The following is a 20,219-nucleotide window of genomic DNA, read 5'->3' on the forward strand; positions in this document are numbered from 1 at the left end:
TTTGAATGACTGTCAGATAATTTGTCAATGCCTTGCAAATGGCTTTCAGGTGGCTTCCAGAGGATTTTAAACACGACACGACTTTTTAGTAATTTAGAGAACACTTGCACTACCGCCGACTTTGAATACGTTCAAACGACATTTAAAACACATTAAGTTGTAATTTAGCTGATTTAAAGCTGAATTTTTTCTAAATTTGCAGTGGAAAGCTCAGCAATTTGTAAAAAATCTTGAATATCCATCCTAAAGTAAAGTTTTTCCAAAACTAAATTGAATATTTCTGTAAATGTTCGTACGAGAAGGGGTAGCAACACACTGGCATAGTAATACATTGGCGTAGTTATGCGGTTGTTTACTTATCAAAGCGCCTTAAACCTGTTACTTTTAAAGTGCTATTGAAACAGCAATACCATCATCAAATAGAGTTATTGCTGCTATAATAAAGAAGAAATAAAGTTCAGCAGATATTTCAGTTTTTCTTGTCTTCAAACAAAACTTCTAGCAAAGTGTATATTGCAGAACCAAAGTTATTTTCCATGTGTTTTCACGTCACATAATGCAGAATGGAGATTGGACTGTCAAATATCGTTATTTTATTAAGGCAACTGATTTTCTAGGCACGCACAATTTCGATGGCGCGTTAAGTTTAGGCACCCATCATTCCAATATGCACGATAAAATTTAATGCGCATGTGCTGCACTACTATGGAAACTGCTGAATATTTTTATTTTTTTTGGAACGTTATAAACAAAATCGAACACAAACTGACAGTAAAACTTTTTCTGTTTACTAATATTCTCAAAGCAACAAAGATAGCCGGCTTTACCGTCTGGCTAAACGAAGCCAACTTTGGATTCAACTTTACTACCATAATAAGTTTTATAGTTTTGTAGAACTAAACGCTTCATAAATCATAAAAGCCTTATATTTACGGTGGCCGCTATCAAGTAGCGAAAAATCTGCTGTTTTGAGCACAGCGTAATATTGTTAATGTGGTTTTGTTGTTTCTAAAACTGCTTTAAAACCCTTCTGGACAGTGAGATACTATGCAGTAAAAAAATTTTACAGTTCTTGTCAGAGGGTTTTTGGGGATTTATAAGTACCGACTAGCAGTTTATAAACTTATTTTCGGAAATCACTTGAAGAGTACAGTCAAACTTGAATTTTTTCTTGGGATATTATTATCCTTAAACAGTTAATATTATCCTTAAGCAGTGACAAAAATATTGAGGAGTTTCGTGTAAAAGTATTGAACTATTGAAAAACGCCGAACATTGTCTAATCAAAGGAAGAAAGATCCATGCCTGGGAGCTCATAATGAGAGGCACGATTCTCAGGCAGAGTAGCCAACTCCTATGATTTTCAAATGATTCGATTTGAGGGTGATAGAGTCAATCCGCGCTAGACTGAAAGCGGAATTTAACAAAATTGGCCTAAAAATAACTCTTCATTTTTGTTTTTAGAATGTTTGAGCTTTGGGAGGCAGAATTTGAAAAAATCATTCTTGGAGTATTTCTTGAGTCTAAAATTAATCGTATTTTTCTCAATTTTATGGTATTTGTATTTGAATTTTTCTAGTGAATGCCATCACTGAACACTTATTCGTATTCAAGCCGCAGTTTTCACAGAACCTTTCTGTTGTGTATTAAATTTACCCAAAAAAGGGTATAATTTTAAGGAAGTGTAATTGATCGAAATCGATCAATTATATCGATTAATTATAGCAGTCTTTCTGGCAACACTGTCATCCGATAAAAAGTAGAATACACGAGCCGGTCTCGGCAGTCTAAGTTGATCTTCCAACGTGAACTAGTGCTCAGTGCTCAGTGATCCGAGCTCCTTTTCTACGACTATTTACAATCTGGAGAGATTATTCTACCTTGCTGTCTTGTTGGATCCCCGGCCTTAGGTAGAACTCGCAGGAAAGACTTTAAACTTTCAAAATACTCTAAATCGAGCAGCAACTTTTGGCAGTCGTCCATAATCTTAATGAGAAAAAGAATTTCACTTATTCGGCATAAAAATCAGAAACAGTAATGATCCTAAGTGCCTACCTTGTGATACCCCGGAGTGCATGGCAAATGGGCGAGATATGATTTTGAAGTTGTCATGTGAATCACAGTTTTAATCGATAAGCATTCAAAGGGCAAGAATGCCCTTCGAAAAACCATACATGCAGTTGTTTGTATTCAAATTCAAATGTATATTTAAGTCTTTACAAATATTTAACTTAGCATATTACGCAAATATATTTTAAAACTGTATATAAACTATAAAACTGAACAAATTTCGCTGTTCCTAGAGAACCAAAATATACATCAACGTAATTCCAATACGCAACAATCGATACATTCCCGCATTCCGCAGTATGCTGTTGCGGTTTTTGGAATGAAGGCTTAGATTCCCCATGATTACACCCCCTTGCATTTGGTGGCGGGGATGTAGTGTTGAAGATGTCGAACGCTCGTCTTTCTACCTAAGTAAAAAACCACAGCCGCCGAACCGCGGCACGGTCATCACATCATCTTCAAAAAATACTTTACCGCACTTGAACTCGGTTTCAAAGTTCTGGGGCATCACGACCGCACCACCGGCACCGGTCAGCAGGCGGAGGGAAACCGTGAGGTGGGTGCGTGAAAATGACAGGAAAAATGACAAAAAGATGACATTGGCACAATGGACGTCTTAACGAGAGAGCTCCACCGAGCTCTTCTTTTGTCACGCGGAGAGCACAAGATACAGACGGCACAAGTAGAGAAAAATAAACGCGAAAAAATGACGAATAATGCAGTGAGAAGTACACGAGTAGAGCAAGGGGTAGTGGAGACGAGGAAGAGAGGGAGGCAACAATAATAATTTCCATTCATTTGGTTTATTATTTATTGAAAGTTATTTATTATTTCTTGTTATTTAAATTTATACATTCTTTTTTTCGCTCTTGTTTCTTGTTTCGCTTTGTTTGGGGCTGGTTGGCGTTTCTGCGTTTGTTCGGCGGTGCTTTTTTGTGGCGGTCGGTGGGCTTTTCGGCGCAACGAAAGGGGGTCGAAGAAGTTCCACAAAAAAAGCCAACGAAAAACAAAACCGGCAACAAGCTGTCAGTGGGTGGATAAGACAAAGCGTTCGATGTTTCATGCCAGTGACAAATGGTCCGGCTAATAGGGTTTTGTGGTTATGCCCTTTTGGAGTCATCTGCGCCGAAAGCTAGTGCTGCTCGGCGGTAGTTTAACGAGTCGTTTTGTTATTATAAACTTCGCATGATGGTCATCTGCTTTTGTTTGAGAATCGTTTTGAATGCGATGCTTAACAAAGGTGACATTGGTTATATTTACAACAAAAAGTACAATCATTTCAGTCAGTCTTTTTAGCAGAAAAAAATCATTACAGAGAAGCTTGGTTCAGATTGTACTGTACATAAATACTAAATAAGTTTTCATTTATTTTTGCTAAAACAAGCAAACAGTACAAACTGTTTAACTTACAGTACATTGAATTGCAGTACATTTCACTTGCTCAAATTGCAGCTGCCTAATTAACGTAATTATACATTCAACACACTTTTCCTACCAACATCAGCAGCAGCAGCGGTGTTCACACTCATAATTAGAAACGAAAGCTACCTGGTGGTAGAGGGGCGCGCAACGAGAAATAATTTCGAATGAGACAACCAAACAGCAGTTTGCTCGGGCGGGTCCTTCGACACCCGTCGTCGTTTCGAAAAAAAACGGCCAGGTCCGCGATGCGACGCCATGGCAAACATTTGGACTGTGAAATCAGCTATAATTGGAACCGATTATGATTAAGAGATTTCTTTTCAAATCGCTGCTTTTTTCTCACCTACTCATTAAGCAGCTCAAAATCGCCTTCTGGCAAGGCTGATGTTTCACTGAAGACTACCTACTCCTTCCTTGGTATAAGGGGAAAAGGTTAAAACAGTAGACACTTGCTACTTTGGGTCTTCGGACGAGCGAACGAATGCTGTAAAATAGAGACAACAATGAAGACATCACCAATTCGATGGGGTGCTCCTTTCCGGGGCAACGGTTGCATGAAGCCGCAGAGAAGAAACATGCAACAGAGGAGAGGGGGGTCTACTTTTGAAATGATTACAAGATTAATTTGATGATTTAACACTTTAACCACTTCGGACTCGGTAATCTACCTACGACGGCCTTCTGGGTGCTGCCGGATTCCATCAATCTATCTCTGGCTGGCCTATGGGAAAGAGCACACCACAGCACAGGGATGATGAGGGGCTTAAACTGATCGAACGGAGTCTCTCTTGTGGAGGGAAGCGATACGATCGATAGCTGACGCATAAATTGGTGGGTTTGAGCTGAAGCGTAATCTGTTCGTCGCTCGATCAGAATCCAAGATCGTTCGATTGGCAGTGGATATAATCGGAAGCGTCAGGTGTCTTGTAAACTATGATCTTTATAATTCTTTTGAAAGTCCTCGCGATAAAAAAAAATGTTTTTAAATGAGTTCACAAATATTTGAGAATGAAGCAATTACACTGAAGTCGCCTTTTACGCGAAGGATACGTCCCGCGTAAATCAAATTGGCGTAAAAAACCGCGTAAATTCCGAAATTCGTGTAAAAAAAACTTTGTGGTTTTCGACACTACGCGAAAAATAAACTAATTTAGCACATCCGTGTAAATTCCGAAAAACGCGAAAAAAACCGCGTAAATTCCAAAATTTACGTAAAAATAGTTGCATTATATTGCAATTATATTGCAATACACAGAAATAATACAAGGAATAAAAGATCTCTGTCCATTTTTAAATTGCGGAACTACCTCGTAGAACATATTGAATTTCATACTAATACAAAGAAAGATTTCGTACTAAAGATCCTTTTGAAATTTAAGTTATAATATTTTTATTAAACACAAAATTCAATTCTATCAGATATTTAGTTTACAAATAAGGCCATTACAAATATTTTATAAAGTGTTTGTCCTTTCGGTGTTCGGCCACTGAAGGGGGGGGGGGGGCGAAAAAAACAAAGTGAATTTTTTAATCGAGCAAAAAAAAACATGGATTTTAAGAATTTTTATTTAAGGTTTAAACGTGAAAAACGAATCTATTCTTGCTTATAATATATACGTCATTATTTTCTTTGCAAAAATATACGAAAAAAGACAAAAACAGAGGAAAATTTTTTTGGACGATTTCGGAAATTCCATTGTTCGAATTTCCATTTCTGTTTCGTGCTAGAAGCGTTAATTCAACTCAGAGACTCATTTTTCGAGTTTTTCAGACTGTAGAGTCCACAGTCAATTGATTTTATAAAAAGAAATTTGACTCATATCCTACAAATTATTTTTTTGCCCTCCGATTTTTCAAGCCAATTTCCAAGGGGGGTGACAAAAACTTTAAAAATGATTTGCAATGGCCTAATAGGAATTAGTATTAAATTTATATTGATGGTGTCATAGTTGCACTCCATTACCGATACACAAAAAATGGCACGACGTACTAAATATTGTATTCGAAAAAAGTAGGACACATAAAAATTGTCGCTAAAAGTCCATTTTATGACGGATTTTATTCAAACTAGTGTAGATGCTCCAGTCGTTGTAGTAGTACCAGTAGTGGTAGAAACTCGAATTATTCCAGTACCATTTGGTTGTTATCAAACTTGTACCAAAATCTGCAAAAATGGAATCTGCATGATGGAACCATTCGGCATCGCATCGCGAATCGGAAGTTTCGGCCAACGCTTGAACAAAATCGATTCCTACTTGGCCTTTTTATGCTAGCTCTTTTCGGTTTTCTGCTGCTGCCAAACCGCCCACACCTAATATTCCATTCTTTGTTCTTCCCGTCTTGTTCCACTCTAGGGATATTATAAAACACCTTAGGTTTTATTACTTCTACCTATTATTTTCAATGGGATATTTCTTCTTTCGATTGGACATCGCTTGACGTTTTTTCAATAACTTCATTGTAATTGTAATTGTAATAATTGTAACAATTTACATCGCACTGCCTAAAAAACATTGGGCTAAACCTTAAAGTTATTTATGATTGCAAAAGCATTGAAAATATTAGTTTTTTGGTGTTTCCGCGGCGTGCCCTCATTTTTTTTATATTTGTTTTTTGGAGAGCTGAGAATTTTCTACATAACACATAAAAAATCAGAACTAGGTACACAAATTTTAGTTTTTGTCATAAGAAAGTCACGATAATTCTAGGGAGACGCAAGGTGCTTTGTTTTTACCCGGTCAAACAGACTTTTTGGAGCTTAGCTTAGCTTAGCTTAGCTTAGACTGATTGCACATATCAATGGTTGCACTCAGTGATTGACCAGAACCAGTGAAATTGCATAATGAATCAAATGAATGTGGTTGGGATTTACCGATCATTCTCATTGTGCAAAATTCAGTGATTCGACATAGTAATGATCAATAACTGCGCCGGCCACGTCCTTACAATCAGGTGGGAACGGGGAAGGAATGTTAGTGTAATCTTTGCTGTTCTAGGGACCGTGTTAACCTCTGCATCCCTACAAAGATTACAGGAAGGAGTTTTGCTAGTAAGGTTGGGTTTGTTGGATCAGGATTCACCTTGATAAGTGATGCGATCGTTGCTTTTTTTGTTTTTTTATAAAATGTATAATTTTAGGTATGTTTTTCGTCTATTCATTATTCATTCGATCGTATTTAATTTTTTCATTTATTATAGTTTTGAGAATATATTTGTTCCAATGAAAAATTTGAATGAGTACTCACACTATTACCAAGTCTAAGCAGAGAGTTATATATTAGGTAAAAGTATTTATAGCAATTTAAACTCCAGACAGCCGGCTGTAGGGAGTGTTGCTAAATCGTGCATAACCGCGACAATGTCTCATCCCTGTAGATGGTGTATTTCATAGTATAGTACGAATAGTACGTTTAAACATAAATACTACTAACCGAAAGAAAGAGGGGTAAAATAAGTCAATATTTCGCTTCATTCATAACTCTCGGTAACATGGATGAAACTGGCTACTTATTACAATTTTTTACAATTTTAAACTAGTATTTATTATTATCTTTATCACGCGATATAAGAAATATATTGTAGGAAATTATATGCTTCTAATAGTTGATGCGGTGTGGCGGCAAAAACCGCTTACGAAGTCTACAGATTAAAGTGAAAGCCTGATACTCAGAACCGCACGACCACTCTGTACATGTCGAAAAAGTTACCTATCGCGTCCCCAAACAGGCGAAATTCCATATATCTAGAGCTCTGAACAACATAAAAAACGAAACAACAGACAATACATAGTTTTCAATTGACTGAGAAAATGTCAAATTATCCAAATTTGCTTAAAACACCTTTGCACTAAACCTATTCACAGCTGAGAATTCACAGGTCTTCCAAGTTCCAAATAACCATCAAAAGAATCTATTCAAAGGATTCAAAGCCAAGCTAATGTCCAAAGGCGAAAAAATGCATCCTTACCCACCGCACCTTCAATTAATTGAAAGTCCAAACCAAGGGTTAAACACTTTTATGAAGTCTGCACAATGCCGATTTACCGTCCCGCAATATAAGGCACGACCTGGAAGCACAGTGAGCTCATGTAACCGCATTTAGGGGAAAAGTGTATAATGTGCCCCCCCTAAGAATAAATGGATATATCTCCGTTATACTTCCCCAAATTAACGTTACAACTACGTGTATATGTTGGTACTTAAGCTGACAACCAATTGCAATTGTTTATTTCATTTAGTATTGTGGAATAAACATGCTAGGAATTATTTAATAAAAGCACCTAAATGTTGTGTTTCTCGTCTGCGCGGGGTAAAATGCCCCACCTGCGGTATAATATGCCCAATGCGGTAATTTGAGTATTTCTACCAGTGACAGACCAACTCTATTTTGTAGAAAGTAAAACTATTTCCTTTGTTTTGCAAAATATCGTTATTTTATGTAAAATAAACCTAGTTTCGGCCTTCTGGTGCACTTTTTCTTTTCTGCATGGGGCACATTATACTGCAGCTGTGGCGTTTTGTACCGGGTAGTTGAATTACCTAGAATTTGGACGTTGGTAATAAATTATTCCCACCACGGTTACTCTACAATACTAATTGAATTAAATAATGGCGATCGACTTCAACTTAGATCTGTTTACATAGTTTTAAAGCCACATTTGCAAGGGGGGCAAATTGCACCACCGCAAGTGGGGCATTTTGGCCTGCTTTTACTTATTTGAAAAAATATTAAATGTTAAAGCAAGTCAAGCGTTTCATACCGTTATTTTTAGCAGGGATGTCATTTTGAAGTTCACTTTACGCAATCGAATCGCAACAACCGGTTATTTACAGATTTTGACAAGAAAATAGCTTATGGAAATGACGCCAAAAGTTACATCGGAAGCTACTCAAAAACAAATTTATTTTTGTTTTGTTTTTACAGCATGTGACAACTGTCATACTTGCATAGTAGGCTAGTTCCATCAAATACTATTGTTTCTGGGTGGTTTTGCATTTTAATTTCGCTTGTTTAGCGAAAAACGAAGGGGGAGCACATTGGCCACGGGGGGCACGTTATACATAATTCCCCTACGAAACAAAAATCAGTCAATGGTGTTCAACGACATGCTCACGCGGATAGCAAACATGACGAATAAAATCAAAAATGACAATATCCTCCCACGCTTCACACCATATCTGCTTCGCCAAAAAAACGTGACACTATATCAGAGAAAGAGAGGTATTTTACAGTTGCAAGTGCAAATATGAGAAAGAGAGAGAGGTAACTAGTTCTAATAAGAATCTGTCTGCAGGATAAACGGTAATGAAGTAATTTGCGGTTTCGTCACCAACGAGAATGACATTTGCTGAGGATCGCTTATGTAGGAGTGAGAGGGGTGCAAAGAGTGGAGGAGGGGATCCGGGAGTTTGGAATTTGATGTTGTTGATATTACTCCTACTGCAAACAGCCTCAACGAGGGCCTCAGCTAATGTCAAAAAATCTTTATATGTGTGCGTGGTGGAATACTTCATGGATCGGTGCGGTGCAGCACTTGCTTCGCGAGGGGGCTGCAGATGTATTGATATCGGAAAGCTTGTAATTAGTATGATTTCAATAACTGTTATCACTAAGAAAGAATTTAATGTTTGCATTTAAGTTAGTATGTTTAAAATAATTATATGAAATATGAAAATGGATACATGTTTGAATGTAACTTGATGCATTTAGTGCTGAATTAATTTGTAACCCTGTATGAAATAATACTAATACTTATCCCTCGTTGCTTTGCTTCTTTCGTTAACATGGCAACTCGTTGACTCGATGACCGGCAAACATAAACCAAAAACTATATTACAATTCAATAGGAATATATGGCATTCTTCATTCTCTACGATGAAATTGATCACTATTCTTCATTTGGCACACTAGCAATCACTTCCACTCGCGTTGCAACACACCGAAAAAGTATCTACAACATACGCGGTAACAAAACCTAACTGTTCGCCATGCAGTCCCATTAGACACTCTTTCCGGTCAAACAGACTTTTTGGAACAGATAAACTAGAAATATTTGTTTCTCTGCCAAAAATATCCGTAAAATAATTCTATAAATTCGCAGCTTAATCGGAAAAGGTCTTTGTTCCTCTGGAGCTGATAAATTTTTGATATCCACAGTATATTATTGGGTCATCTAAAGTCATCATACATTTCTATGATACTATATGACTTACGTTATTCTATCCGTGTACTACGCTAATTAGGAATCTGGTGAATTGAGTTTAAGGAAATACAATATCAGATCACAGAAAACTCCATAAGAATGGATGATAAGTTGCAGCTAAACCTTAAGTGTGGTTAAACTTGCGCCTCCAACGACCGAAAATATGGTGAAAATTACCATAGACTGCAAGTGGATGACACTGAAGTCAGCAATAATCAGTTAAAAACTCTAGTGCTCAAATTTGTTCTCAGTTTACATGATTTTCTCACGAAACAAATGTTTCAAACTAACGTTATAAATTAAGCTATCTTTTTTAACAGGTACATTAGACCAGCATGGAGATTCGCAAAAAGTTTAGGTCGTACCAAGTTTGTCATCAGCAGCAGCATAGAGCCGGGGAGCTTCGTGCTTTTTCAAACAGTCGCTTCCATCCAACTCGATTTTGGGTCACAGGTCGACAATTTCTCAGGTGTCTCAAAAGACGCAAATCACTTTGGAACTATTCGAGCTATCGTGCACGTTGAGCCCCTCTGTTCCTGGTGCCGGTGGGGTTGTTGAAGAGAAGTGTTTTCGTCGCACAGTTACCCGGCATCCTTATGACGTGTCCAGCCTACCATAGCCCATCGATTTTCGTCAGATGTACTATGGGAATCTCTTCAAGCAGCCCAGTGCCACTTTCAGCTTGTATTCTGACAAATATCGTCCGCAGCACCTTGCGCTCGAACACGGTAAGAGCGCGTATGTCCTCCGTGAACAGCCTCGCAGCCCAAGGAACCATTTGGGTTTTATTACAGTTTTATGATGGCATTTAATACCAAAATTGGTCTTGAAGGCCACCATAAGAGTACAATAAAACTCACATTGCTGCTTGGGAGTTTCAAGTCCATAAATAACTTCGGTCTAGTAAGACTGGTCTCCTACACAATTGAATCGTTTGTTTGAGAAACCCTACATGTGCTTTTCACACAATTGAAGGAAAACAACAAAAAACCGATTTACTCGAAATATTTTCAACCCCAATTTGTGAACCAACCTTTTTCCAAACAAACGATTCAATTATTTTTTGCCTCCGCCGTCGCAAAGTTGCTTGCTATGTTATCAAAGTCATCTGCTAAGTCTAAGAGTTGGCTACCTATGGTGAAGATCGTGTCTTTCGTTTCGATGCCCACTCATTGAATCACTTCCTCAAGAGCGATGTTGCACAGAATACAGAATACAGAATACGTCGTCATCTTGTCTCAGCCCTGGCCCTTGTCTCACATCACTCAATCCAATGCAGCTTTGGTCAGTTGCGTTAGTTTTTTCGGAAGTGTTTGTACATTATTTGCTATGGCTGATCTCGATCGACTGTATCGTATACTGCTTTGAAGTCAATAGCACCAGCTTGCCACAAAATAGTATAAAGAATTTCACCAGGGCCTTCGCAAACCAAAAACCACAGGTTTAGACTATAATGAGAAGGTATGTTAACATAAAAAAGAATTATCAAGAATCCATATGCCTAATAAAGTACCTTTTCAATCGCTATATAATTGTTGATTTTCAATCGTATATAATGAAAATAACTGGCACACATACGATGTTCAACACAGAATTATAAAGCAGTACGAAGCGAGTCGCGCTTAATCGGATATTATCGTATATAAGGGTTGAAGTACGTACAATTATTCCTCATCACCTATATCGCCTCCAAAATAGTACGGATATGCGATTTTTGCGCATCAAATACGATATGTTAGCATGCATATCAGTGCGTAATACGTTTATATGCATACAAAAATGCTAGCTGGGTAGTGCGTTGAGAATAATTTAACGTTCCTGGCTATGTCTTTTCAGCATGTATGAAATATTTATCGGCTTCGTTTGAGGATCGTCTAAAACTCACCTGAAAAACGTCTGAAAGTTATTTCCAAACTGTCTACCGGTCAACGAAAAATGCTCTGAAAACCATTTGGAAGGCGACAATATGCAATCTGAGAGCCGTTTGGAAGGCATTAAGATGGCTAAAAATCATCTAAAAGTCGCTTAAAACCACTCAAAAGTAATCTGAATATCGATTCGCAAGTCTTCTGAAAGTCAACTAAAAGACTCCTAAAAATTGTTTGAAAGACATCTGGAATTAAACTGAAGCCCTTTGAAAATCATTTAAAAGTTGCCAGGAATTTTATTTACAAAATATCTGAAATCATCTGAAATTGTCTGACATCGTTTAAAAACTGTAATAGGTTTAAATGATATCTTTCCTCTCTTTTCTCTTTGGGTTTAAATGTTATTTAGTAAATCTTGTGAAAGCAGTTTTAGTCCCTTGGAAGTCGTCTACAAGTCACCTGTACAATCTATAAGCTATCAGAAAAACCAAAGGTTGTCTAAATGTCGTTTCCAGCAGTGTAGCGAAGCCCACACTCATGTGGTCTAATTTTCTCATACACACGTACTCATTCTAACGAACACGCCAGCATAAGCATCTATTTCGGACTCTCGCTCTTGTTTACTGTGATGGGTTGTTGCGGGTGTGTATTTGACTAACAGCTACGGTCGTCGCTCTCGTTCGTCATTGCAGCCCGAGCTGCTCATACCGATTACTCACGAGAGCTCACACTCCCGCCCGTGAGTAGAATCGAGGGCAAATATATCTTAGACCCAGTGCACTACTAAAGCTGCTTCGCAGGCAGCTGATTGCTCACGGGTTATTTGACTCGCGAGTAAGCTATACAGAAAGACGATATGAGGCTGTGCTTTTGCGAGTGTGTAAGTAGCAGATTGTCTGCACACAGTAACGGCGGCTGTTTGTCTTACGCTTGCGTGAGCTACGTGAGCATTGAATGATATGCTCCGTTTACCCTCTCTTATGAGAGAAGTCGTCAAAAGTCATCGAAAAATCGTCTAAAGTTACCTAAAACCACTCGTAGTCTAAGTAGTCGGAATATCGATTTGCAAGTCTTCTGGAAGCCAATTCAAAGTCACCTAAAAATGGTTTGAATGACATCTGGAATTAGTCTGAAGCACTTCGAAAGTTATTTAAAATTTGTTAGGAAAGTTGTGTGAAAACAGTCTGAAACCAAATTTTGTTTGTAATCTTAGTCGCTTGAAATCACTTTGGAATTCATCCAGGTGTCGTCTAAAAATCATCTGAAAGTCATCTAAAAACCACTCGAAAGTAGTCTGATTACCGCTTTGGAAGTCTACAGAAAGTTATCTGAAAGTCACCTAAAAGTTGTTTGAATGACGGTTGTCTGAAGCCATTTGAAAGTCACTTAAAAATCGTTTACAGATGATTTCAGATATTTTTCAGATAACTTTCTGGCAACTTTTGAATGACCTTCAAATAACTGAGATCATCTAAAAGTTGTAATAAAATTAATGAATTCTTCTCCTCTCTCTTCTCTTTAGATCTAAATGTTATTCATTAAATTTTATGAAAGCAGTTTCAGTTCCATAGAATCGTCTAAAAATTGTCTTAATATTTATAAACCATCTGAAAACCATCTAAAAGTTGTCTTCTGAAAGCCGTCTGAAAGTCATCAGAAAGTCATCTAAAAGCCAACAAAATGTCGTCTTAAGGTCTTTGTAAACGCGATTCCCTGAAAAGCTGATCAATTCGCGATAATTAATGAGTCACATACATTCACGCTTCATAGCATCGCTGAATATAAGAATATCGTGTGCAATGCAAAAGTGCGAAATAATACCTTTTGCTGCTTCTAAAGCAACTAACACTATTTTAAATTATTCTCTTTCCATGGTGATATTATTTTGAACACTTTTCGGGGTCTCCGGGCTATACCCCTCCTATACCCGCTAAATCGGCCACACTTAATCAATACCGTCATCCGGGGATACTTGCAACACCGAGGTTACTTGCAACACCTTTGCGCAAGGTGCTTTTGACAGCTCTAATGCATTTGTTTGTTTACATAACCATTTGTGGTCAACGCCGTTTTAAAGAAGGGACGTTTACCTATCGTTTAGTTAAGTCTAACCCATTATATCATAGTTCTGCTTGTTTTTATACGATTGGAAAGTAATTTCTTTCAGAGTAGGAAAAATGGATGTGCAAAGTTGCGCCTGTTCAATGACATGAAATAATTTTTTATCGTTTGGTTCCTGACCACAATTAGTGCATCATATAAGCTAACAAAAGCAGCTTTGAGCTATGTTTATAATTTGAACTTGGAGAAGAAACGATGAATTCGTGTTGTTACTTCCAATATGGCGCGACTTACAGCACTTGGAAAATAGATAATTATCGTAATAGACAGTATGTACAAAGTATGTTTGCATCTGTACGATGTTAATTTGTCTACGGCCATCTCCAGAAAAATTAAAACTGTGAAAAATTCCACGTGCCTTGAAACCGCAATTTGGAGTTTGCTGAAATGCTTCATTTCCACCGAATATCTTTAAAAAAGCGATAGACGAAATTGGGAAACAAAACATGCCTCCAATATCCCTTATTTTACCACACAAATATACTCAAAATATCTGAAAATAGTCATTCGCGGTTTGAAATCAAATTTAAAATCATAAGAAATGCAAAATCAGAAAAGTGTTGCAAGTAACCTCGTTTACTGGGTAACTTGCAACACCCCTTTTTTCGGTTCATTCTGCAGATTCATTTAGCTGATATTTTTTCTCATAATCATAAATCAAAAGTACTGACCACTATACAAGTTTTGGCTACATACACTTGGACCTAAGCGGTACACTTCGAAAGTTATACCAAGTCAAAGTTCAAAAGTGTTGCAAGTATCCCCGGATGACGGTACTCAATTTTTGAACGAATGCCGATGTCCGCAATGAAGTTAAGTTCGTGATAAAATTCAAAGTCGATGTTCATAAGGGATGTTCATCGATTTAAATAATCATTTTTTCGTGAATTCTCGTATCTCTGCTGAAAAGTCATCTGAAAATCGCCTGAAAGTTATCCGAACGTCAAATGAAAGTCATTTAAAGCCCTTTGAAAGTTATTTAAAGTATCCAGAAAGTTGCCTAAAACTATCTGAAACCTACTAAATGTCGTTTGCGATTTTAGTCACCTGAATATCGTTTGCAGTTCATTCGAAAGTCTTCTAAAACTCATCTAAAAGTCGTCTGAAAACCAGTAGTCTGATTGTCATTTTGAAAGTCTTCTAAAATTCATCTGAAAGTCATCAGAAAAAAGTCTAAAAGTTGTCGAAAAGTCCTTAGAAAGGCGTCTGTGAGCCGCCTAAAAGTTTTCTGAATGTCATCTAATGGGCATCTACAAGATATCTAAAAGAAGGCTTCTGAAAGTGACAATAAATTCCATTTTTAAAAACCGTCTATTTGCCGTTTAGACAATCTTCTGATTAATCTTCTTCTAGTCTTAGTAACCTAAACGTTGTCTGAAAACCTTTCAAAAGTCATTTGAAACCCACAAGAATGTTGTTTTGGAAGTCTTCTGAAAGCCGTCTGAAAGTCAACAGTAAATCATCTAACAATTGTCGGAGTCGTCTAAAAGTTCCTGAAAACTTGTCTAAAAGTCTATGAGAATCATCTAAAAATCATCTAAGAACTGGATACAAGTCATTCAAAGGTTGTCTGAAAGTCTTATAAAAGTCTGAGACGCTCTGAAATTCGTGATGGCTTTTAACTTCAGAAAGATGCTGAACAAATTATCTAAAAGTCGAATAGGATAATAGGGAGGACAGTTTCAGTAAAATCAAGTGGAAGTGCCCAAACTACGTACAGCTGCAAATGAGTGAATGTAGTTTTTGGAGCGTCTTAGAAGGATACGAAACCTGAAATAAAGAAAACTATACCAATTAAATTTCGAACTAACACTCGTTCGTAAACAGACACTAAGGAAGCCTGCAAGTCGTAAGCGAAATACGTATCTGTCGCGAATAAATATAGATGGTAGAATTTAATTGGAATAGTTTTCTTTTTATTTAATTTCAGACATGCAAATGAGTGCCAAAATAGTTCGGTTACCCTAAATCTCATTTAGAGCATCTTCAAAAAGCAGTCTTAGTCATAAGAAAGTCGTTTGAAAAACGTTCAAAGGTCGTCCGAACATGATTTAAAAGCTTTCTAAGCAGAGTGAAAATTTCTTCAAGGAATTATTTAAACAGACGCAATTGCTAAGGTAAGCATTGCAATTGACAAATGTTTTCTATAATATTAATTTAGCTGATTAGTCCCAGAGTTTTATGAAATTTCCAGTAATCCAGTGAAAATACTGTCGACTCGAATGATTCATTACCTTAAAAAGAAAAGATTTGTTATTTTTGCACACTCCATTCATGATAACAAAATTATCAACTGTTCAACAGATAATTTCTTCATTGGCTTTGAGTTTTCGACTCATTTTATATTTCTTTTCTTAATGCATACAACGATGAAACTCCGCAGCGATCCGTGAATGAAATGTGTGGAGTGCTGAACAATGACAAATCACTTCTAATTCCGACATGACAACCAACCGTTCGGCTGTTACGCCATTAGTAGCCAGCGTACAGACTCCACGACAGACAGATGACAAATCTCTACGCCAACCGGAGCGCAAGATCAAGATCTAACTTCGTACAGGTCGGCGTCATCGCTGTCGCCACCACCGCACACCGCCAGGCCAGTAGCTAACTCCTTCCTTCGGTAGCCATCCGAGAATCGATTGGGTGCGCGTCGTACGGAGGAGACAAAGCGGGTTAAAAGTGATTTCGTGTTTTTCAGGAATTGTGTTTCCGTCAGCAGCCAGATGGATTTAAAAAGGCAGCAAATCTGAACTTTTCTATCTTCGCTTCGTAGAGGCGAGCCCAATTATGCTCTTGAGACAAAACTCTCGACCTATTGTGTGCAAACAAACATTGAAGACGCTTTCAAGTGTCAAGAGTTCGAGAAGCTGTTGAGCTGACAATTCAATTTGGGATCTAGATTATCTGCCACTCGGGGAATTGGCTGGTTGCTGCTGCTTCTCGCTTGCTTTCGTCTTCCGAATGGCAGCAGGGACGAGTGGCGTGAGAAAATCTGGCCCATCGGACGGAAGAGGCTCGGAAGGTGGAACGAAACAAATCGTTTTAGGAAATTGTGAAACTGCTTCTGTCGAATCGTTCCCAGCTGTATGTGGGATTGACATTTTAGTACTAACCGGTGCACTGGTACAGCGTACAGGTACGCAAACGGCACGGAGAAGCAAATGAAGGCAAGATAATTGCACTTACCTGGGTCGTGGGAGGACTAGCTTGTGACAGATGACTTCCTAAGTGGTACGGAGCACCGGGCGCAAAGTAGCTGGGTGTGATTCCTGCAAAATCGACGAAAGAAGCTTGAATCGTGTTTATGAGTCACGGGGAAGAAATATTGCTTAATTCTAGAGGAAACCTCAATTTGGATTTTGAAGGCCCAAAATAGCAAATGTAAAATGTTAATTACTAACCTGCTCGCAGGGCGTCGACCGGCACGGAGGGATACGTCATCGGATAGGGATAACCATCGCGGCGGATTGGCTTCGGTTTCCTCCTCGGACGGTACTTGTAATCCGGGTGCTCTTTCATGTGCATCGCTCGGAGCCTTTTCGCTTCGTCGATGAATGGTCGCTTTTCGTCCTCGGTCAGCAGCTTCCACTCGGCTCCTGGCGTGGTGTGGAATGGAGTAAAAAAAAACGTCGGATTCAGTCACGGTATTACAACAAATTTGTATTTTTATGTAAGTGGATACAATAGTCAGCACGGGCAAAAGAGGGCATTCTCGCATACATTCTGTTTCTGTTATTTCAGCAACTATTTTTCTTCGATTTTTGTTTCCTTTCCAGAATTGAAATAAAATGGAAATGAGAGATAGAACTGTTCTTTTTTTCCTCTGTCGGTGAAGGCCGCTCTTTAGCCGGCAGCAGCATTGTTCTCCGCTTTGTTGATGGTTCTTTCTTCGAGCTCGAACAACACAAATTCTCCGGTCCATGAAAACATCCGGAAGCTCGAACCGAATTCCGCACAGAGCATCCCGACCAACAACTAAACAACATGTCGTTTTTCTTTCTTGTTTTTTCTCCCACATTTTGTACCCATTTTGTAAATTACAATTCGCTGACTTGCAACTTCAATTTAACATCAGGGGCTTCCAGCTCGCTTGGCAGGATAACCTGCCGAACTCCGGCTGTGCGATGAATTTCCCCCTTTCCGACCCGCCCGCGGCAGGCACTGTCCGGTCGCAGATAGACGACGGGAGGAGACAATGTGGCGATGGGAATCGCCGGCGGATGATGGATTTTAACGATTCCGAACCATCCGACCAGTAGCAGCAGCAGCAGCAGCCGCGTTCGGCTTGGATGGCGTTTGTTGCTAGCTAGTAGAGCTACTGGTATAGCTGCAACTGGCTAGCACACAACCACAGTCTGAAGCAACAACACTGGAGTGGGTCGGCAGGCGATTTCAGTTCAGTTCTAGTTGGCTGGCTTGGCAACGAGAAATATAACGGGTGACATTCGCGATCAGTGGACATTTAGTTTAAATCGATTATGTGAAGTGAAATAGCTCTCACATAACTATGACGAAATGAATGCGTAAATTGTGAGTTCCAAAATTTTAGATCCCTGATTAATAAATTTGAAGTTTTTTAATTTAAAGGAAAGGAAAAAAATAAATAAATTATTACTTTAGCTTCTTAGTATAATTTCCGGGTCAACGAACATACCTATTTTAGCCGAAAAGTTAGCCAAAACTATTGTTAAGAGAAGGTGAGATTCACCCTTACCATTTTACCTAAGAATTTTTATTTTCCTGGGCTTGCTTCTATTGAATTCTTTCGATAGGCGATCCATCAGCAAATTTCTACAGGAAAACGATTTACTCAAACTAATCCAGTGCACTAGCGTGCTCAGACAACCTTTCAGAAGGATATTTTGGGCCAGAAAATCGAGAAATCGTAAGATGACGAAGTTATTATTCCTTATCAAAAAATACCGACCAATTAGTTTAAAAATTCCGGACTTTCGAGTGCATCTGACTTGACTAGGCTTGAAACTAGATTAGAAACCAATGTTGGAATTGTACTTGAAATTGAATATAACATGAGGCACTAAATAGGCTTGGATTCGGACAAGCTGGGACTTGAAAATTATTTTCAAATTGAAGTAGAAATTGAACTAAAATTGGATTTAAAATTGGACTTACATTTGGCAGGAATTTTTACTTGGAATTAGAAATAAAAACGGATGCGATGAGAATTTTGAAGTTTTTATTTGGACTTGAAAATGGAATTGAATTAGACTTGGATTTGGACTCGACTTTAGAGTTGAAATTGGAAATGAAATTATGCTCAAAATTAAACTTAAAATCGAAATTGAAATTCGACGAAAATTGAACTCGAGATTAGACTTGAACTTGAACTTGACATTGAATATTAAATAAGACTTGAATATGTACATGGACATAAAATTCGACACGAAGTTTTACTTGAAAGATTTCGACATTCTTCGTCTTACACGTTTTACCACTTTTCTATTCCTTTTTCTCTTTTCTAGTCCCGTTTTACCACGTGTTATTTTTCTGCTGTTCTTGTACTGTGCCATTTTCTCATTTTGTCCCGTCTATCTCCTTTTTTATCCCGTTGGATTTCGATTTCTCATTTTCATCGTTTTCTTTTATTGGTTTTTATTTTTCTATCTCGCAATTCTTCTTTTTCTCTTTCATTTTTCTTCTTTTCTGTTCCGTGTCCCCTCACTTGTGCCATTTGTTCTCTTTTTATTTCTCGTCCTTTTCTCCCACGAACATTTTTCTATCCTGTTTTACTTCTATTTGTATCGTTTTGCCTGATTTTCTGATTTGTTTTCTCCTTTTTTCTGGCAATTGTTTCCCCTTTATCTTTTCCTGTCCCGTTCTTCGCTCTTCTTCTGATTTTCCTCTTGTTTTCCACTTTTCTATTTAATTTTTCATCTCTTTTTTCCAATTACAAAACCCATATTTCCTCTTTTCCAGTTTCGGTTTTTGTATTCATTCCTGTTCACTCCTTTTCAAGTTTTTGTGTTCGACTATTCCATTCTTCCTCTTATTATGTCCTGCTTTTCCTCCACTTCAGTCACGTTTTGCTTTTCGTTTCCCCGTTTGTTTTCAGTTTTTATTGTTTTCTCTCAATTTTACTCTCTTTCTGTTCTCGTTTCTCAATTTTTCTATCTTAATTTTCTCTTTTTTCTCATTTTCTGCCCAGTGTGTCGTTATTTTCTATGGCGTTTTCCTCGTTTGCTTAGTCGTGTTTTGTTTTTTCTCTCTTATTTTCCTTCTTTTCTTTTCCGTTCTCCCTTTGTTGTCCAGTCTCTTATTGTTTTGCCTCGTTTTCTTCTTTTTCTCCCATTCTCTTCTCTTCCATTGTTGTCTTTTACATCACGTTTTTTCTCCTATTATGACACGATTTTTCTTCCGTTTTTTCATGCCAGTTTTTCCTTCGCGTTTGTTCTTCTTCCCTTATGTTCTTCTCCGTTTTTTTTCTCTTGATGCACCAAGACACAGACTAGATACATCGGTAATACATCGTCGGCTTCGCGAACGATGTGGTGTTCCTACTAACGGGCGAAACA

At 38.0% G+C, this 20,219-nt stretch overlaps 1 protein-coding gene across 2 annotated transcripts in view; it reads right to left on the bottom strand.

Moving 5' to 3' along the window:
* LOC128738268 (SOX domain-containing protein dichaete) overlaps positions 1 to 20,219 on the bottom strand; it is a 165,830-nt gene that overhangs the window by 39,060 nt on the left and 106,551 nt on the right. For both annotated transcript variants that reach the window (XM_053833275.1, XM_053833274.1), the window contains exons 4-5: positions 17,088 to 17,282; positions 16,873 to 16,955 (exon numbers count right to left, since the gene is read on the bottom strand). In XM_053833275.1, coding sequence (XP_053689250.1) covers positions 16,873 to 16,955; positions 17,088 to 17,282 — 278 coding nt within the window. The remainder of the gene's footprint in view (positions 1 to 16,872; positions 16,956 to 17,087; positions 17,283 to 20,219) is intronic.

Source organism: Sabethes cyaneus, chromosome 2, assembly GCF_943734655.1.
Source record: "Sabethes cyaneus chromosome 2, idSabCyanKW18_F2, whole genome shotgun sequence".
Lineage (NCBI taxonomy): Eukaryota > Metazoa > Arthropoda > Insecta > Diptera > Culicidae > Sabethes > Sabethes cyaneus.